This window comes from Diplotaxodon limnothrissa, linkage group LG20 (assembly GCF_057381915.1).
Source record: "Diplotaxodon limnothrissa isolate DT_005_m linkage group LG20, D_limnothrissa_male_GT1.1, whole genome shotgun sequence".
NCBI lineage: Eukaryota > Metazoa > Chordata > Actinopteri > Cichliformes > Cichlidae > Diplotaxodon > Diplotaxodon limnothrissa.
Genome location: NC_140615.1, coordinates 1,907,779 through 1,929,991, shown reverse-complemented (window position 1 = coordinate 1,929,991; position 22,213 = coordinate 1,907,779). Strand labels below are relative to the sequence as shown.

At 41.2% G+C, this 22,213-nt stretch overlaps 1 protein-coding gene across 1 annotated transcript in view; it reads left to right on the top strand.

Annotated features, from left to right (window-relative positions):
- cacna2d3a (calcium channel, voltage-dependent, alpha 2/delta subunit 3a) overlaps window positions 1–22,213 on the top strand; it is a 127,647-nt gene that overhangs the window by 26,472 nt on the left and 78,962 nt on the right. Inside the window, exon 3 of the mRNA XM_085343849.1 lies at window positions 6,842–6,958. Within this exon, the coding sequence (XP_085199975.1) occupies window positions 6,842–6,958 (117 nt within the window). The remainder of the gene's footprint in view (window positions 1–6,841; window positions 6,959–22,213) is intronic.

Sequence of the window (22,213 nt, the reverse complement as noted above, 5' to 3'; positions counted from 1 at the left end):
GTCACCTGCACACACAGATATCCCCCTAAAATAGCTAAAACTAAAAACAACCTAAAAACTACTTCCAAAAACATTCAGCTTTGATATTAATGAGTTTTTGGGTTCATTGAGAACATGGTTGTTGTTCAATAATAACATTATTCCTCAAAAATACAACTTGCCTAATAATTCTGCACCCCCTGTATGTAATATAGACTTCCTCTTTGCACTCCTTGTGCCAAGTTGCTCGTAATGAGGAATGTAGGAAATTAGTGGATTTATACTTAATGTATAATCTGCACAATTTACTATGCCCTCTATTTAGTTATTTTAACCTTGTGTAGGGCTGTGCGATATGACCAAAATCTCATATCCCGATATCAGACATCTATCGTTCGATAACGATATAAATCACAAAAATGCAACATTTTCTGTAAGTTCTGTGAATCTCGGGCAGCTCGACTTGCGTGAAGTGTTTCCAGCTGGGTGTCATGTAGCTGGAGTAGAGTGTTTTAACCGATGCTGAAACGATACATTTTTAGACATAAGTTGTAACGGTGCCGTTTTCTTTGTGAGTATTTATTACACGGCGTGCTGCGGGGAAAAGCCTGTTCTAACGTTTGAGTCTAAGCTTTATTTTTTAGCACCTGGTGGCTCTTTTTTGCTTCTCATCCATAAATAATCTGCTCTTTCACGTGATTCAGTTTATTTTGAAAAGTCTCAACAGGATCTTGAGCTTTATTGTGAAAGGTTTATGTGGAACATAAACAAGCGGACGCACGATGGTGTTACCATCGTTGTTGCTAATGACAACGCATAAAAACAGGCGCTTGTCCGTCTGTAGTGTGGTGATATTAAATATAAGAGAAAGAGAGAACTTTAAGAAATTAATATAGCCACTACAGTGACCATCAAAACCATGAAAACATATTGCCGTAAACAGTTTATTTTGCAACACCATGAAACAAACGATAGCGTAAAATGAAACGATAGACGTTTTTATAGCGTATATATATCGTTATATGAACAGCCCTAACCTAGTGTATGCTATCTGTGTCCACTTGCAACAAATAGCATTTCACCCTCCCACAAATTTTCGCTTAAGTATTGCCTGTCTGTGATTTTTCTGCTCTTCCATCATCCTATTTCTATACTTGTTAACTTCAACCTTAAATATCTTGCTGCCATCTCTTTATTTCCTTGTTACTCTCGATCTCTCTGGCTATTTCCCTTAATCTGATCTGCCCTTTTGTCCAAAGCCACCTTGTGGAAGCATGTCTGGCCTTTCCCTTCCTCTCACCAGTAATAACCAGTATTGTTAACACTTTCAAAGGGAATGCCCTCAAACGCTCTGTGGCCTACCATCACAGGCTTCCAGCAGGTTTGTATCCTTGCTGACCGCACACCTTTCTCTTCTCAGCCTCATCCATGTGCTCTCTGAGATCTTGCATTGTTAACATGGGGATTATGCCTGGTCCAGGCCATGGTGAAATTGTCTTTGCCTCGAACTTTAGTTTCTTGCCCAGGTTAATGTCTAGATGCCAACGCTGGCAGAAGTAGAGCCAACATTAGCTCTAGGTTCTATGCTGGGCTTCCTTCTACCTTGAATATTGTGGTAGGTTTTGATTTGGCCCTTTGAAGTGATCCCCGATCCCCGGGCTCTCTGTCCTGGTTGTTGTGTCCTTGGGCAAGACACTTTACCCTACCGCCTACTGGTGTTGGCCAGAGGGGCCGATGCCGCGATATGGCAGCCTCGCTTCTGTCAGTCTGCCCCAGCCCAGGGCAGCTGTGGCTACAACCGTAGCTGCCTCCACCAGTGTGTGAATGAATAGTGGCATTGTAAAGCGCTTTGGGTGCCTTGAAAAGTGCTATATAAATCCAATCCATTATTATTATTATTATTATTTGAAGAAGCATCCATCTGCAGCCTGGGAGAAAGTGTAGTGACAATCAGATCACCCATTAATGCTCCTACTGGGAAATGTCACGCTGGAGTCTTGGTCACAGGCCCTGTGTATTCTGTCTCTGTATACCTTACAACCAGGTACTTGGGAAAAGAAAAAGAATAACTGTGCAGTGTTTTATAATACCTGGTACAACTCACAGGCTGACTTCAATCTTATTTGGCAGACCCACCAGTGACTGTAACACTCAACAGCCATTCCCAAAGTCAAGAGTGCTGCAGCCCCCTTAAAAAATATTCCATTGTGTCCACGCAACCTAAAATCTTCACTTGTTGTTTGCCACCCAGTCATATCCAAAGTGTTAACGGGTGAACCACCTGCCACCAGAGACAAACTTCAATATCAGAGCTGTAAATTTAGAGTAATGAGTAGTAACACAAACTAACCACCTCCTATTAACTGTTCAAATTCACTTTTTATATAAATAAATGAAATGATATACATATGTAACTTAACATACCTGTAAGTAATTTTAAAATTCAATTTCTATTATTATTGTGGCCCACACGCAGTACCTTTGTGATCCATCAGGGGGTCCCTGCCCACATTTTGGGAATCACTGCTCTAGCATGGTTCTTGATGTTGCTGGTGACACGAGGTCGATGGATGTCTGCCTTAAAATGTTTCGCCACAACACAGTCAGGTAGAGTTATGGGAGTACCTTGTTGTGTTGCAAACATGTAGGTACTGCAGGAATGTCCCCAAGAATGTATCAGTATTCCTCCTCTTTAGAAGGAGCTCAGAACTGACTGACCTTCTTGGAATTATCTTCCGAGACCCCGCAAATTTAAAAATCCTACATTGCTTTGTTCTCAAGTTATCGCATTCAAAAGATTTTCGGAAAACTTGACCTCTGACCTTTGTTGAGGTCACTGAGATTTGAACTTGCCCAAGACTTTTACGTGAAGCTCCCACATTGCCTGCTTCTCGAGTTTTTGCCTTCACAAACTTCAGCTGGTTAGCAGGGTGTTGATCATATCCCGTCATCCTTTTATGGCTGAGGGGTAAAAGCTGCTGTTTCTGTTAGCTATATCAAATCAAATCAAATCAAATCACTTTTATTGTCACATCACATGTGCAGGCACACTGGCACAGCACATGCGAGTGAAATTCTTGTGTGCGAGCCCCACAAGCAACAGAGATGTGCAAACACAACAACACAAACGAGCAAAATACAAGAATGGCCAACCTGAAACTAATAAATATATGTACAATATATAATAGTGTATGCATTTCTGGATGTGTATACTAAATATTTTCCTACGTGTGTGTGTGTGTGTGTGTGTGTGTGTGTGTGTGTGTGTGTGTATACACATTTTTACAAATTAAATAGTAAAAAAAAAATAAATAAATAATAATAATAATAAAATATATAAAATATGCCACTTGATCCAGATGTAAGGGACTATTTTGCAAGAACTGGAAGATTCTGCTATTCATGGCCATCATCCAATCTCTTTTTGGCGTTCAGTAGCTAGGCCAGTGTTCCAGGTCAAAGAATAGGTGCACTGCATTGTGTCTACAGTTTATACACAATAAAATAACTTGTCTTAAGTCTTGTTCTCTGAAATCACATCATCACATTTTGGCTAATTCCTCGACTACAAAGAAATTCACCATTTTTGAAAGTTTTGGTATGAAACAAGTGTTGCCCTCTGTTTTGAAGTTGCAGTTTTTCAGATGATTGCTTAAATCCAAAAGCTGCTGCTTCAATGTGTGATGCTGTCTTCATTCCTCTCCTCCTACCATGATCTCTCTTTCCCTCACTATGCTTCTCTTGTGTGGTTGCTGTACAGGAGTAGCTAAAGCATGCATCTAAGCAGGTTGGCATAACATTAGAGAGGGCATGCTATTTGATATGGCGGTAATCTTCTGTTAAATCCCCCAAGAGTGAAACACAGCCGCCTGCAGCTTTGCACAGATTTCAAAAATGGCTCTTTTTTCCCTCCTTTTTCTCTGTACAGATATACACCCTAACTTAGCTCAGCTCTGCATATGTGTATGTGACATGTATGGGTGTGGAATTACTGAGACTTAATGTCACTGTCCCCAGTTAAGGCGCTGGTTAAGCTAAGCATCCTAATATAGGTTTATAGCAGAATGACGTGATTTTGTGAAGTGCAGATACTGAGTGCAGTGGTGTGTTCATCAGCACTTAATGTGTGGTCGTTCAAATTTGAAGTTGGCAAACTATTACTTGGTACCTAGTCCTTCGTCGTATATTGTAACTGTTTCTGTCTGTGTAATTTTACCCGTGCTCCTCCTGGCAACAGAGACCCTCCTTCATATATATATATATATATATATATATATATATATATATATATATATATATATATATATATATATATATATATATATATATATATATATATATATATACACAATACCCAGAGTAATTTTGGCTTGTGCACTTATATATGTATTTTAGCCTTTTAACTGCAAGCATATAGTGCTGTTTAGTCAAGTCTTCAGTCACCCTTCTTTATAGTTTGATTCCAAGAAGCCAGACTTTCTTGCAATTTAAAGTGGTCTTGAGAAGTTGTTCTGCAGGCTTTTTAAAGGTCTTTCAATTTCAGTATAATTATTGTACCTAACCATTTTCATTCTTTAGCTGAATCTTTGAAAAAAAGCTATAAATAATACATGAAAAAACACATGACAGGCATAAAATAGTATTTTTGCACCATGTGTGTCCTTAAAAAATTGAGTAAACTTAACAAGTGGAGGATTACTGAAGTGGCAGGCCTAAACAAACTATCCCCATCAGATGAACAGTATCTGACAGTCATGTCCTTAAGAAATAGGAAGAAATGCTGCATAAAGCTGACACAGGACCTAAGAGATCCATTTGGCCCTTCGATTGATCTATTTACTGATTCCTAAAGCCTTATCAGAAATAGTCTTAATGCAAGGATGGCTATTAAGAAATCATTGACAGGGAAGGGAAACGAGTAGAAACAGGCGGGGGCCAAATGCACAAGAACTGAAACGGCCTTGAAATGAGTGGCAAAGGTCTTATGGAGTGATGAATCCAACTTTCACATTCCTGGTTCAAATTATCATCACTATGTTCATAAGGAGGTCAGGAGAGAGTATCTACAGCCATCTCTAAAACACAGTGGGGGGTCATGGCTTGGGGCTGCATTTTAGCCAGTGATGTTGGGGATCTTATCTAAATTACCAAGATATAGAAACGCACACTGGAACACTGTCAGCTGTGGACTGGCCTCCTCAGAGCCCCAATCTCAACATTATTGAAGCAGTGTGGGATCATCATGACGGAGAACAGAACGAAAGGCAGCAAACATCTAACGAGAAGCTTTTAATGTCCTTCAAGAAGCCTGGAAAACTGACCCGACGAAACCGACCTAAAAAAGAAATCTTGTCTAAGAGATTGATAGGTTCATCTAGCAGAAACTTATTGCTGGAACGCCAAGACAATTCTACTACAACAGCAAAAGCATCAGACACCAGGCTGAACTCTTTGGGTAGTCTCGTGCACGAGGGAGAGAACCGTGACGAGCGCCGTTCCTGCCGCTCGAACCCCGGTCGCTCTCAGTTAGCCCCCTCGTAGCACTGCTCTTTATTGTGGTTACATGAATATGCATGGATTCATTAACATATGACGTCTTACGTAGGCATACATGTGAACAAAGAGTACCGTCTGTGTATTTGTGCAGGTGTGTGTGCGTGTGTGTGTGTGGGGGGGGTCAAGATGTGACCCCATGAACGACTCCCCTAAATCTGCTGGGCCTGGAAGTCCAGCAGTTCGTCTAAACAAAAGGCACTTAAACAGACATGGATGTGTTTACGTACCATAAAACAGTAAAAGAAGGTACGACCTCTCTCATGACCTTAGGATGAGTGTGTATGCCAGAGTGTCTTTGCAGACTGCTAAGGATCTCACATCCTATCACTACACAATCGATCATACACCTCTAAGAATATATGGTTATATATTTCTAACATGGCAATCCAACAATATAAACCTAACAGAGATTTCAGGCTGTGTTGAAGAGTAAAGGTGTTCAAATAAAATGTTGACTTTAAAGTAGGGCTGCGCGATATGACCAGAATCTCATATCCCGATATAAAACATCTATCGTTCGATAACGATATAAATCACAAAAATGCAACATTTTCTGTAAGTTCTGTGAATCTCGGGCAGCTCGACTTGCGTGAAGTGTTTCCAGCTGCGCGTCGTGTAGCTGGAGTCGAGTGTTTTAACAGATGCATGAAACGATACATTTTTAGACATAAGTTGTAACGGGACCATCAAAACCATGAGCAAATATTGCCGTAAACAGTTTATTTTGCGACACCACGAAACAAACGATAGCGTAAAATGAAACGATAGACGTTTTTATATCGTCATCCGATATATATCGTTATATGAACAGCCCTACTTTAAAGCTTATTAGTATTGTACAAGCTCTGTTTTTGCCTTTTATATTATGTCCATGTATATTTGCACATTTCAATCAATCACTGTACCTAATTCCCATTTCTTAGCAAAATATAAAAAAAATGTAAGATTGCTTAAGACTTTGTGTGTTTGTACTGTACATATAAAAATATACATTCTTCGTGTTAATGCTTTCAATACTCATAATGTATCATTGGAAGACCTTAAAGCCATTACAACCTAAAAGATTGCGGGATTATCTTACTTTCCTTACCCTAGCTAAGGTTTCAGCAAAACAGTGTTAAGTATCATAGATATACATGAGTTCATATAGTGTTGCATGTTACGCATATCCCTGAATCTGCTGACAGGATTTAGTGGAACGAAAGCGTTTTTGTGTTGCGGTCACTGTAGACTCAGAACATGATTTTGTGACCTAATGTCAGAAACACAAGAACATTGCATGATTGTGTGTTTTTTTTCCTGTCAGAAATACAAGGAGTTTGAGCGGGCAGTACGGGTGGAAGAGATCGATGGTCTGCGGCTGGTTAAGAGGCTGGCAGAGAACATGGAGGAGATGTTTCACAAGAAAGCTCAGGCGATGAAGGTATGTTTCCCTACGTTAATTTTCATCCATCACACAAACAACTTGAATAAACCCCCAAATTATCTCAACAAATAACAATGATGTCAAAACTGCAAAGAGAGAGAGACTTTTTAGCTCTATATGTTCAAGTCTTTGTGATATGATATGTGAAGGAGTGACTATCCAAGAATAGGTGAAGCAAAAGGCAGACTAGACAGACTTCAGCCCCCTGAGATACAGGCACTGAGTGCAAGTATAACCAGCCTTGCCCACTGCCCCTTCACAAGTCCTCTGACTTTAACCTCCATCTGATCTATATATGTATATGATATATATGCATTTCTTTTTTTTTTACTTTGCACACATGAAGATGTTTTTGTATTGATGGTTCTTGTGCAAAATCATGTTTTATATCATTTGTAGTTTGACACTGTAAGCATCTATTTTTAAGTAAACTTGGCCGTATATTGTTGGTGCATTAATCCAACGTCGTTTTCATGTCTGTGGATGTTGTGTGTGTCAGTGCTGTAAGGCGCACTGCACAATGTGGCAGCGCGTCCACAGTGCGCTGCCTCTTTGGCTGGGTCTCTCGCTCCAGGTGACTGATCCTATCAGGACAACATGGTGCTGTTAACAGAAATTGGATTTTTTTCTGAGAATTTGGTCAGAGGATGCACGCCTAAAGGAAGTGAGTGAGTGAGAGGCGTGCAGATAGAATTAAGCCATTTCCACGTCTTATGTATGGTACCGTTTCCTGCTTAGGTTGCATAATGGTGCTTGTTTTGCAGTGTTATAATCACCCTTAAAATGTTCAGATTTCCATATGTGGACATAGAAAAGATTATGTATTTCCAACTGCTGTGCGTCATCTGGCATTTCAAAAATATCACTCCTACTCATATACAGCATTTGCTGGCATGAAGGCAAGCTTCTAATTGAATATTTCTACTGTCATTGAATTCTGTAATGAAAAACAAAGGAATGAATCAGTTTTCTAATGATAATGAACATTGTTTTGTATTTCAACCAAATGCCATGTGCTCCACATGAAGATTAAGCTTACATAATTGTATTTTATGACCGAGAGATTAGATGTCTGTGTGCTTCCTTGGGATTCTGTAAAATCCACGGAGACATGAGGTTCAGCCAGTTAATGGCTTCTTGAAAGTCCCTGTCTGGATGCTGGATGCCTGACAATTGTGCATCTCAGTAGGCTTTGTGGGAGTTTGTGTGTTTGTATCTGTATGAAGTAAAAGTTGTGGGGATCGATGTGAAGATCACGGGGTGCCCGGTACGTTTTTAGACAGGGAACAAGTTGTTGAGAGGAAGAGAGATAGAAATGTTAGAGAAAATCATTTGAAAGAAGCATTTGCGTGTGGGAAAATAAGGTGTAAATTTAACCTTTGTTAGCCACGATTTCATTTCACCTCCTTTTGGTCTTGGCCTCGTGATGAATTGTTTGTTTCAGCCATATAATGGACGCATCGATGAGTCCTTTTTTCCTTCTTCTTTCCCATCTTGCTCCATTTTCTCTTTATTACCAGAGCTCTCATCTGTCTGGCCTAGCGTGCACTCCCACAGCTGTCCTTAAGCCATCCCTCTCTCCTTTGTCTGTCTCTCCCTTCTCTGCTCCGCCTCTTCCCACGTCTCTGCTTTTTACTAAAGTATATGTGGCGCTTCAGCGATTCAATTTCCGTGCAGGTGCTCTGCCCTGTCCGTCAACATGGTTTTATCTCCTCGTCTCCACGTCGATTTCCCCTCTTTATCGCTCACCGCCACCTGCTGAGAGACAACAGCGTCTGTTGCTGTGAAAGCGTGCACCTGTAAAAGCATGTGTATGAGCATTGATTTCATTTGGCTTTAAATGCGCCTTAGAGAGATCGTTTTTCCGGTAATTTTGTTCCTAATTTTCAAAATATTTTTTTTAATTTGGGTACTGAAATATTATTTTAAATGTAACCTAAATTACTCAACATTTTCAAAGCAGGCATCTTGGCGAGTGAAGTAGGAACCCAGCATGGCTGTCATTACTGCATGATCTTTCTTCTATGGCAGGTGAAACCTTTTACACAGTAATGTATGTAGAACTGTGTGTTCTTGAATTGCTGTTTTATGGCATTGGTGTCTACTTTCTTTCTCCTCTCATATTTGCACTGATTTAACAAAACCTGGTGGGAGCAGTTCGTTCTTGTAGTTGCTTTGGCAGATTTAATTGCACTAATATACAACAAACAAAAAGGGCAATCAAACAGTTCTTCGATGTAGACTTTAAAGGACATTATGTACTGCATGTCTGCGTGTCTAGCTTTTGTATGTGCTGTAAATCCACAGACACTTGCGTGGCTTGCATGTTAGCCCGCCATTGTTATTTTTAATTGCTGTTACCTTCATCAGTTCCTGTGGAAGTTGGATATTATCATTGTCTCGCAGACCGCAATTCCTCTCCTATTTCTGTCGCTCCAGAAAAAAAACAATAAAACAAAAAATGCTCGTCTTCAGACTGAAAATGGTGGCAACAGCAGACGGTTAAAGAAACAGCGAACACGTTGTTATCAAAGTTGAAAGGCGTGGAGCTATTGTAATGCCCCCTTTGAAGTCAAGCATGGCTGTGTTTCATGTGACAAATGCACTTTAAAGCAGAGTGGATGCCTCGCTGCTAGGGCTGTTTCTCCTGTAATGGCATTCGGTCTCTGCTCTGTACCTGCTGATATCATTTACCTGTGGCAACTCTGCCTCTGAAGTCCTCATCCTGATTACTAGTGCAGAGTACAGAACGTTTGCAATGTTGTAGGCTAAAAATAAAAGGCAAACATGGGATTGGAAGTGAAATTTCTCAGCCAGTAAAACCTCCTATGATATCTAATTTTCTTATTGCTGAAATGTACTTTGAATGTTAATGTTGAAGTTAGCATTTCTCATCCTCTGCGGGAAATAATTTGATTTAAAATGTTTTTCCCAACAGGTGAGACTTAATACTCACATTTTTTTAAAGAAATGTAACCGATTATTTAAATAAATAAGGACAATGACAACAATATATGTTATATTCTAAGATGAGTAAAATCATTCGATCATCACCTAACAGTTAATAACCAATTAATGTATATTTTATACTAACTGTATGGAAAACTGGTCATAACTGATGCTAACACTTAAACACTTTCACTTGGGGTTCACACAGATGAACCTTTCATCATATGTCTGCCTAATTATTTGCTTAGCAAATCATAATTTCCTGCTCTCTTGATGGCAAAGAAATATCTATCATCATTAGGGCTGCCACGATTAGTCGACTAGTCACGATTACGTCGACGACTAATGTCATAGTGGACGCATTGTTTGAAGCTTTGTAAGATCCCAAAAGACGCAGGAATAAGTAGTAGGATTTAAGAGTGTAATAACTAGAGATGGACCGATCCGATATTACGTATCGGTATCGGTCCCATACTGACCTAAATTACTGGATCGGATATCGGAGAAAAATAAAAAAATGTAATCCGATCCATTAAATATCACGAAAGCACCTCACAAAACTTGCAACACGCCGTAACTCACCTCAGAACGTTAGCACGTCGGAGCAGTATGCATCACGTGATAGAGCGGCTGTGGCATGCGGGACCTGTCGGTGGTCTGGATAGCATGTGGAGCTTCGCTAGCAACCTGGCATTTCATCTCCGACAAAGTTATCCCCGAGAGAAGTAAAGCAAGTGTGTAAGTCCATCTCTGAATGTTTGTAAAGCATTCCTGCGTTAAGCTTAACAAGCGACTGCCTCTCGCTCTCCGGCTGCTACTTCAATCATGAAACTGCTTAATGATCAGCTGATCGGCTTTTCTGTCGCGAGTCCGTCTCTCTTGTTTGTTTTTGGCCCACTTTGCACCAGAAAGAGGAAACCAGCGGCTGAACAACAGCAGCACGTTTAAGCTTGATCAGCTGTTGTTAGAATTTATTTAATATTACTTTCTACACCAGGATCTTTTTCTACGTAGCTGACGGCTGGTAACTGTGCAGGGGCGGATCTAGCAAAGTTTAGCCAGGGGGGCCGATAGGGCATTAACAGGGAAAAGGGGGCACAAAGACATACTTTTCGTTCTTATTCTCATTTAAAATGTCTAGCTTTTAATAAATAATTATCTGACACCCAAAGTTTTAATTTGATGTAAAATGAATAGAAGTCCATTACTGTATATAGTAACTATTAAGTCTAATATATATACCCTAGTAAGCTATAGTACTTTTTCCTTTGGGAAGGTACCATCTGTGCAGTCTGCAATTTTGTTGAAGAAAGATGTTGAATCTATTTAATATTTCTTGAAAAATAATTGATTTCTGTGCATTTTTTTTTCACACTGCATCAAATTAAGGTTGATTACGTTGATTAAGCATCATGAGGTGGAGCGTGAGGGGTGGTTCCCTATTTTTTATTTATTTTTGTTGTTGCTGGGAGTTGGAACCCTATTAGTTAGGTTTCTTAATATTTATGCTAAGTACTCTTTAAAATACCAGAATAGGGAGGATGGTGTAGGTTTAAGTTTATTAGATTGATCAGTATTGCTGAACTATGAAATATTTTTTTTTGCATACAGGTATAACAGAATAGCTTTAGTGTAGTTGTTGTTTTAAACTTGAGTATGAACTTATACAAAATGCAGCAAGATATTTAAAAAACAGTTTTGTTGATTAAAAAACACTATCGGATTTATATCGGTATCAGCAGATATCCAAATCTATGATATCGGTATCGGTATCGGACATAAAAAAGTGGTATCGTGCCATCTCTAGTAATAACGGACTGAAACAGAAGATGGCAGCACTGCATGTACAAGGATGCCAGCTGCCGTTAAACCCCGAAGAAGAAGAAGCTGTGTCCGGTATCGTAGCTGTGTACAAATTCAGGAACCGCATCCTCCAGGAACGCCAGGACCGCCTCCTACAACGCGGGTCTCGCCACTGGCGATATGAGCGCCTACAAAGCGGCATCATACGGCGTGCGGCGCGCGGTGAGAGATGCCAAACGCAGGTACCGGGAACGTGTGGAGTCCCGCTTCCACCAGGGCGACACACGGAGTATGTGGCACGGACTACGCACCATTACGGACTACAAAGCCAGGGACACTGCGCCGATCAACGCCGACTCTGCATTCACCAACGAGCTGAATCGGTTCTACGCCCGTTTCGAGGTTAGCCAGGCGGCTAATGCTATCTACCGCCTGATTACCGAGGACAGTGACGTCATCAGCGAGAGACCGGTGACCAGCATCGCGGAGCATGACGTCCGAGCGGCACTGAGGAGAGTGAACACAAGGAAAGCGGCGGGGCCAGACGGCATCACCGGCCGTCTGCTGCGCTGCTGTGCTGACCAGCTAGCAGGTGTGTTCACTTACATCTTCAACGAGTCCCTGGCGAAGTCTGTGGTCCCCACATGCTTCAAAAGATCCACCATCATCCCTGTGCCCAAGAACAGCAACCCCTCATCCCTGAACGATTACCGGCCAGTTGCACTGACCTCGGTAGTAATGAAGGTGTTTGAGAGGCTGCTGAAGAACATCATCTCCTCCTCCATCCCAGACACCACAGATCCGCTGCAGTTCGCCTACAGATCCAACAGATCCACAGAGGATGCCATCGCCCACGTCCTACACACCACTCTCAGCCACGTGGACAAGAAACAGGGTAACTATGTGCGAATGCTGTTTGTTGATTACAGTTCAGCGTTTAACACAATAGTGCCCTGCAGACTGTTCACAAAGCTGAGGGATCTGGGACTTAACAGCCGTCTGTGTGCATGGGTGTTGGACTTCCTCACTGGCAGAACTCAGGTGGTGAGGGTGGGCAGGTGCTTCTCCAACAGCATCACCATCAACACAGGAGCACCTCAGGGATGTGTCCTCTCGCCACTGCTCTACTCCCTCTACACTTCAGACTGTGTGGCCACCCATGGCTCCAACACCATTGTGAAGTTTGCTGACGACACAGTGGTGTTGGGTGCCATCTCCAACAACGATGAGGCGGCCTACATGGATGAAGTGAAGAATCTGGCATCGTGGTGCCAGGACAACCACCTCCAGCTGAACGTCAGCAAGACCAAGGAGCTGGTGGTGGACTTCAGAAGGGGTCAGCACAGAGACTACAAGCCCATCATCATCAATGGAGCGCCAGTGGAGAGGGTGCAGTCCTTCAAGTATCTTGGTGTCCACATCTCCTCAGACCTGACATGGACTGCCCACATTCAGGTCCAGACCAAAAAGGCTAGGCAGCGCCTGTATCACCTACGACAACTGAGGAAGTTCAGGGTCTCTCCAAAGATCCTTAGGATTTTCTATACAGGCGCTGTGGAGAGCATCCTCACACAGAACATGACATCGTGGTTCGGGAACAGCTGTGTGAAGGACCAAAAAGCTCTCCAGAGAGTGATCCGTACAGCAGAACGCTGCTGCAGGATTGCTCTCCCCCCGCTTCAGGACACCTACACCAGGAGATGCCGGACTAGAGCAGCGCAGATACTGAAGGACCCGTCCCATCCTGGCAACAAACTGTTCCAACTTCTGCAATCTGGTAGAAGGTTCCGCATCTTCCGGGCAAGGACAGAGAGACTCAAGAGGAGCTTCTATCCCCAAGCCATCCGTGCCCTAAACACACACACCCGCCCGCTCACATCATCTATAATTGACTGAGACAGGACTCTTCCAGACACTCTAAACCAAGGCACAATGTACATTTCAATTCCTTTAATTTTAAATATGTTTATATTGTCTATCCTGTAAAATAGTCAGATGTCTATTCATATTAATGTACAGAATTCACCTGCTTGCTGCTACTACTGCACATTCACCCAGTGTATATACTATATATATATATATATATATATATATATATATATATATATATGTATAATGTTCTTCCTCTACACCCCCCCCCCCCCCCCCCCCCCCCCCAATTTTTGCACATGTCGAGGAGCGTGTCAGGCTACATTTCACTGTGTGTTATACTTGTATAACTATGCATGTGACAAATAAGGAACCTTGAACTTGAACTTGAACTCCTGTGTCGCATTTGTAGGCCGATTACGTTACAGTGACACGACGAAGACGGTCCAAATCCGAAGACTCCGACAAATGCGTCCTTCATTTCCCCAGATTTGAAGGATGGGTCGGGTGTATACTTCGTGGCCCAAACTATCCCAGAATTCATAGCGCGGCCCATCGCGGCCCTGCTCAGTTTCCAACAATGGCGGCAGCTAGTTAGTTTTAATATTACTCTTATTATTCTTTCTGGGTCACAAAATAAATGTTTAACATATTTTCAGACGAGAATGTAGCTGTGTAAACCTCAAATATCTGTTCAGTTTATCAAGACACCACATATTTTCACAAGCGCTCCGACGTTTTCGGAGACGTCTGTTACCCACTAGCTCGATAGCGAGCCGGGGGCAGGGCTCACTAGAGCCGTGAGAACACCGGACTCCCGGCAAATCGTTTTCAAACCCACCACCGTCTTTCGCTACTCAGGTTAAACATGATATATGAGTCACTTAGATAACTTACAAATGTTATTGTTTGGCTTTTTTCAGTATTTTATTTGTTCCTGAGTAAATCGGTTTGGCTGAGATTAAAGTTATAGTTTTTACACAGCTGAATAAACGTCAAGCAGACAGCTGATTATCAGAAGTGTGAGATGCTCAAGAATTTACTCCGGTGTCCTGTTATATTTTAGATAGCAAGGAGTTTATTAAACTTCACCGAGACAATCTGCACATTTCATTAAAATTTAATAAATATAAGACCAGATGCTGCTGGTGCAATAAGCTGTACGCTGTACGTCCAATGGATGATGATCTGATTGGTCGACTAATCGCAAAAATAATCGGTGACTAGTCGACTATCAAAATAATCGTTTGTGGCAGCCCTAATCATCATATGTACTCAAAGTGCAGCTGTAGATTTTGATGATGCACCAATTTCGGGTATTTTTTTTGGATTGATTTATTTATAAAATCCAAAATTTGCCCTTACATACTCATTTTCATGTATTGTTGTAAACGTGTTGAAAAGTGTGCTCTGGGTGATGACCTGGTCTAAGCAATAAAATATTGAAAATTACTGACAAAACTAAAACTAAATAAGTTTAAATATTTAAGTGATGATCAGCTGAATGCTACGTCACAAATGATTGTGAAATTACACCAAATGTTGATTGCCGTTAGAAGAAAAAGTCTTGCAATGCAATCTAAATATGACATGTGTCAAAACAAATTCTTGTTAGCATCAAACTCCTAATGAGCATGCTGCTGAAGCCTTCTTCCTGTTTCCTTCTTACTGTAGGATCTGTACGTTGCAATAGAAAGTGCCCTGAGGTGACTGTTGTTGTGAATTTGTACTTTATAAATAATACTGAGTTTAATTGACCTGAGTTAAAAACAGTTGAAAGTTCTACCTTTTTTTGTTTTTACTGTTTTTAATTATATATGTAGCTTAAATGATCACTACAGTTATCTGCACTTTTGCCATTGTTACGTTGTTTCATTCACTGTTGATCTTCAGTCTAAGATTATTTTCAATCATGCATTTCTGTTGAGAGTGATCACTGTTAATGACGAGGCATGGCAGGCCAGTGGATGTCCTTCTCCTCCCTGTCACCAAAAAAATTATCATTAATGGATTTCATGTCTTGAACAATGAAATGAGCGTGCATGGCTAAGGGGAATGCCAAGAAGAAAAGATGAGTCAAAAGTTTGGCCTAAGCAAGAAACTGAAACACGAAACAAAGACCAGGGTGAGGTGGTGCAGGGATCGGGCAACAGGGCTGCACTTTAGATTCCCTTTCAGTCAGCAGAACTGCTGAGCTATTGATTATTGGGACTTGATGTTTCAAAACACGCCGTGTCCCTTCATCTCTGTCATTCCCTCTATTTTTCACTTTTCCTTTTATTTTGTTTCCCTTCTGTCTCTCCATCATGCTCCAGTCGCTTGCCTTATAAAAACGGAGAAGAAGTGTCACAGGGCACTTTTTCCATTTTGTTGATTCTGCAAGTCTTCCCTGGCTGGTTTGACAAAATTGCTGTCCCTAGTGCTATTGACGGGTCGTCCCAAGCCAAGCTTTCTCACCTGAGCTCAGGACTATGGCAGAAACAAGACACGAAGGACTCGCAGGCCAAGGCTTAGTTAGCATTTCCTTTTATATCCAAGACAGAGCTATGTATGTGCACGTTTTTTAACTGCACTAGCTTAGCGTACTTTATTTGTATATATCACGTGGACATATTTATAATTTTATCTATTCATGCCATTATATTAGAGAAAAATATGTAATTCAAACAGGGCTGATAAATAGATATAATTTTAGGTTCTGATCCTGATATTTAACTTTTATTGGGTAGCAACTCTGCTACTCTATGGACAGATCTCTGCAATAACTTCTAACTTCCAAAGATGGTTACAGGACAAATGGGAAGTTAAGTTGTACTCCGAAGTACAAATGTGTGTTGAAGCAACAGCACACAGGACCTTAGGGAATGCTTTTTATGTGAGTCTATTTAGAGCTGTAGTTGATGTGGTCTTGTTCTTTGTTACCTCTGGAGAGCATTCAGATTCAGGCCACTGCCCTCCCTTTTTTGGTGGAGGGAACATCCTGAGGCAAGGCTTAATGTACTGCTTTAAAAAAGTCAGAGACTTCCGTTACCAGTCAATAATGTATGTGACCACCCCATCCATCCTTCCTCTGCTTCTCTGACTGTGGCTCTTAGCATAGCTCAGCTATATATGACAGCTAACTTTCACAGCTTTAGTGTTGCATTCATAATGGATAGGCATTTGCTAAGGTCAGCGGCTTCATCCGTCAGGAAACTCGGAATACAGCAAGCACGGCGCAAGAACAACAATAAGCCAATCACGCTGACAGTTAAATGAGGGGGATCGTTTCTGAACTTTTGAAAGTGTAAACAAACTGAATCCTTTGTTAGGCAAATCATAATCACACGATGTCAGATAATGAAAGGGGGTAGATGAGTCCAAATGTCAGGAAAAAAGAGGGGGCGGATGGAGGTGGGTGGGATGGAAAGTGATGAAATTTTTGTTTAATTCAGTGGGAAGACATCACTTATTTACGTTAGAGATCTGGGAACCATTAGACAAGCAAGGTTTCGCTCAAGCTTAAAGACACTCGATCTAAATAGATCTTAATTAAAATGTAACATGTAAATCTAAGCACACTGTCAAATTACATTTAATAAAACAGATATCTTTCTTAATAGAAATGCCATCGTTTTTGGGGGGAATTTTTTCTTTTCTAGTAACTAAGAGCCCTGTCCCGTTACCATAGCAGGTCCTGTTAGCACTGTACATGTAGCTTTTTACTCTGGCAGCGGTGAAAGCGAATGTGCTCGTATAAGGGCGTGTGTTTTCAAAGAGGCAAAAGGGCTGTTGCTGCGTCAGTTTAATTATTACTGTCATCTCATACCAAGCAAAGCCTCGACAGAATGGTTTGAAAAGAAAAGTAATTTCCTCTCTTTTTAAACTGCATCATACATTTTGGCAGGACCACCTATTGACAAAAAGACATGGCAGGCTCATTTGAATTTTTGCGAGACACACACGAACGCACGCAATCAGACAGCATGCTACCTTGTGTACGCCCACAGCAACGCAACATGCACACAAAGATAAACACGCCACCTGGAGTGTTCATCCTGGTGATATGGGGGGATTGAAATTCACAGGAGTAAGGAGTATCTACTTATCTCTAATGTGTTTTTCCAATTGAGAGACTCCCTGCTACTATGCAAGTTATTTTTCCCCTAGAGCTTTTAGTCCCATCTTATTGCTTGGTAAGTTAAACTGCATTAATAATATGTCAGAACTGATTACCAGAGGTAGAAAATAAGTGTTCAAATGTTCGGTAGAGTGCAGTAGAGCGGAAATTACAACAAGCCATATATTCCTTAATGTATTCCTTGAGAAAATGTAATGCTTTGTAACACTTAAATCCAATAATTTTTGTCTGAACCAGATTAATAGGCTCAATTCTGATTGGAGTTCAGGTTACCTTATAACTCTATACATGGACACACATGCATACAGTTCATGGACTCATGACGCATATAGTACATGCATACTTGCACATGTTTAAGGACTGACATTTGCAAAAGAAGCAGAATAGGTCAAGGAGCTAATACTTCAAGGTGTGAGCTGAGAAAACGATTAACACTCACACGCACGCACAAAAACAGACCATTACCCACTCACAAATGCTGACAAGTATGTTTGTATCGACAATGGCTTTTGCAAGCAGCAGCTGACATTTTGTTGGGAGTGTGAGGCTAAGTGATCAGACCTTCAGAGAATGCTATTCTATCATTCCTCTTTCATCCTCCCTTTATTTCACCGTCCTTATCTTTGTTTGTTCCTCGAGTTCTCAGCAAATGTACCTGCACACACACACACACACACACACACACACACACACACACACACACACACACACACACACAGAAAGAAGACATCCAGGTCCTTTCTGCCTTGCTTCTCTCTCTCAGCCTCTCAGAGATCATAAAGAAGGTTGAACACATGTATACATAATCAATAGCCAACTAGAATGAAGCATAGAATGATATGCAACAGTACGCAATGGCCAGGTGTGTTGCTATGGTGAAGAAAATGATTGGTTGGACTCTAGATTACAGCGTTCACTTCCAAAAACAGTCTGCCTGCACACACAAGCGCAGCAGCGCAACACACAAGCGCAGCAGCACATGGCCTGGCTGAAATAAGCTGGCTGATTGCAGGAGTTTTACTGGTAAAGCCATTTGAATGGAAATGTGAAATGGAAGTCTATTACTAAAACTCATAGACATCAGGACCAGCTGTGAAAGAGAGAAATTACTTGCGATAAGAACTTACAATGTGCATCAGTAGAAAGACGTACGAGGAAGCATTGCTGTGTGTGTCTGTGTTTGTGTGTTGAATAGAGATTCCTGAGAGTCAGTCCTGCTGCTCTCGGCCTGAAAAGCCAGTTTCTAGTCCTGCTTCTTTATACTGAGAGAATTCTTCTAAAAGCTCCTCACAACACAATATTTATTTTAATGAACAAAAAACACCCCAAAAACAAGGTTACTCCAAATTGTGCTCATTTTTAAAAAATGCGCACATGCATGAGAATCTTTTTCTCTCTTAAACTGTTCCTCCAGTACTTTGTACACATCAGCAGATCTACTACACCTGTTTAAAAAGCTAGTATATGCTATCAATTGGTACTTTTTTAGTTTCTTAAGAATCTTCCTTGGTAAGGGATCAAGGCTGTAAGGGTGCAGTTATGTCTTAAATCATCATGACTAACACCAGAGGCCCTTAAAGTTTTGTCTTCAGTTCTCAGCCATCGTTAGACTACTTAGTGAGAATAACTGTTAAGACCTCTCAACAGTTAATTTCCATTTTTAACACCGATGACTGGAGCTATCTAAATGTGGACACGTTAAAAGAGTTGTTCACTGGCATTACTGGACCTAAGCCCCTGGTGTAAGAGTTGGACAGGTCAGCAACTTTAATTATACGTGATTACATTATATTAGTTTTACCCGAGTGATTCAAGTGAGTGCTGACAGAGTATAATATTACTTGGAGTTCTTGCCATGCATTTATCATGCTAATGATCTGATAACCAGCAGTTACATAAATGCTCGTTATTCTGTCTGTTAAACTGTAACAAAAGCAAAGATAAACATGAGTAACCTTTGAGTAAAATTATGAATTTGGGCTCTGCAGGGCAAACACCTTGGACTTTGAACTGCTTTAAGGCATGGCTAATTCTCAAAAAATATAATCATCAACTCACATTTTGTGGACCCAGCTAAAGACAATTCAGAGACAGTTTTATGGATCCATTCAGGCAACCGAAGGGGAGAAAAAGCAGCTGACTAAGGTTTTCTTATGGTTTAAACCATTATATCTATAAACTATCTGTTAAGTGAATTTAATGCAAGACTTGGAATTTTTTTAGTTAATGTTTGGTGTTCTGAAAGACATTAAAATAACACAACACGCCTACTTCACTTAACAAGGTGTGGGGTTAAAATATTTGCTTGGCCTTTGGACAAAGGGTCAAAGGGGAGAGTCCGTTTTTCAATTCACATTTCCACACACAACATCCCATAATGAGAAAGAGAAAAAAAGGCTTAAAAGTCTTCAAAATTTATTTTTTTAAAAAGACATGTGCATTAGTATTCACAGCCTTTGCTTAGCAATTATTTGAAGCACCTTTGGCAGCACAGCCTCAAGTCTTTTTGAGTATAAGGCTGTAAGCTTGGCACACCTGTTTTTGTGCAGTTTCTCCCGTTTTTCTTTGTAAATTGGCTCTTGCTCCATCACGTTGCATGGGCAGCATTACTGGCAGATCTCTCCAGAGATGTTTAATTGGGTTCAAGTCTGGGGATTAGCTAGGCCCAGAGTGGTCCTGAAATCACTCCATTTTTATCATGACTGCGTGCTTAGAGTCATTGTCCGGTTGGAAAATGAACCTTTGCGTAGTCGGACTTCCAGAGTGCATGATGCTGCCACCACCATGCTTCACTGTGGGGACAGCATTGGCCAAATGATGAGTGGGTAACTCATCATTTGGCCAATGCGTCATCAGACCAGGGAATTTTGTCTTTCATATTCTGAGAGTCCTTCAGGTGATGTTTACTAGAGTGGCTTCTACTGACTACTCTACGATACAGGCCAAATTGGTGGAGTAATGCAGAAATAGTTTTCCTTCTGGAAGGTTCTCCTTTCTCCACGAGCAATACTGGAGCTCTGTCAGAGTGGCCTTTAGGGTATTGGTCACTTTTTTGATTAAGGCCTTTCTACCCTGATCACTCAGATTGGCCGAGAGTCCTGGTGGTTCCAAACTTCTTGGATTGACTACAAGAAAGCCTGAGACACATGCATCCTGGAAGCCTAGAACTATACAAGATCAACAGGTTCATCAGGAATTTGATGGGGATATGGAAAAAAGCACTACAGGCCAACTTCAAGCCAACAGCACAAATCACCATCAAGTGCGGGATTTACCAAGGAGATGCTCTGTCCCTACTGCTGTTCTACATAGGCCTAAACCCTCTCAGTGAGAAGACAAGACTCACTGACAAGATACAGATACCGACTACGGAATGGAGCAATTGTCAGCCACCTCCTCTACATGCCAGGAGCGAACGAGACTTCACTGATCCACACCACTAAGTGTCAACAGAAATGACATCGGAGAAGTGTAGTTGGATGGTAACAAAGAGAGGGAAGGTAGTCAGAACTGAGGGGGTCGAACTACCAGAAGGCAACGTTGCAGACATCGAGGACAGCTACAAGTACCTGGGAATCCCACAGGCAAATGGGAACCACTAGGAAAGCTGCAACCACCAAATACTGCAGAGAATAAGGCAACTCCTGAGAAGTCAGCTGAATGGGAAGAACAAGATCCAGGCAATCAACACCTACGCCTTGCTGGCAATCAGATACCCACTGCTATAATAAGCTGGTCAAAGCAGGAGACAGAAGAAAAAGAAAGCTTCTGACCATCCATGGAGAGTTTTACCCCAAATCCACCATCTTGAGACTGTATGATCAGAAAGAAGGAAGCCAAGGACTGTGAGTGTCAGAACCACCGTCCAGGATGAGACAAAGTGGATAAACTGTCTTAAGTTAAATGTTTTGACTTTGTAAGCTCTGAGCACAAATGGACAAATTGGATAATGCAAAAATGACAATTTTATGCATTTAACAATTTTATGCTACCACAAAAACAAAAGAAAGAATGAACATTTCTGTAGTGACTCTACATTCAGTAGTGCTGAAACTGTTAATTGGATAGAAGGGGGCCTCTTACTTTTTCTGCTTTATATGATAAACTCCATCTCTTAAAATTGTTAATTTTCCATCATTGTCTTTCATTTGCAAACAGTAGCATCAGCTTGTCTGCTTCTGAAGGATGATTATTCTCATTAGATAGGGTGAAAGAAGGCACAGATATACCCTCACCCACATAGAGGCACGCACAGCAGACGGTAACAGCAAGAGGGCGATAATGGAGTGTATGTGTGTGTTCGTGTGTCATCACATGTTGTTGTTGTTGTGGAGTTTATGAGCGAAAAAGTGCATGTGTAAAACAGCATGAACTGATGAAGGAGTTTGTTGTCACAGTGTCCAAAGAACCTAAGGCGGTCATTACTTCTAACGCTGAACCATTAAGGAAAATAGGCTCTTTTCACGAGATCGCCAAATGTCTGTCTTCTATCTGTGTGTGTGTATTTGTGC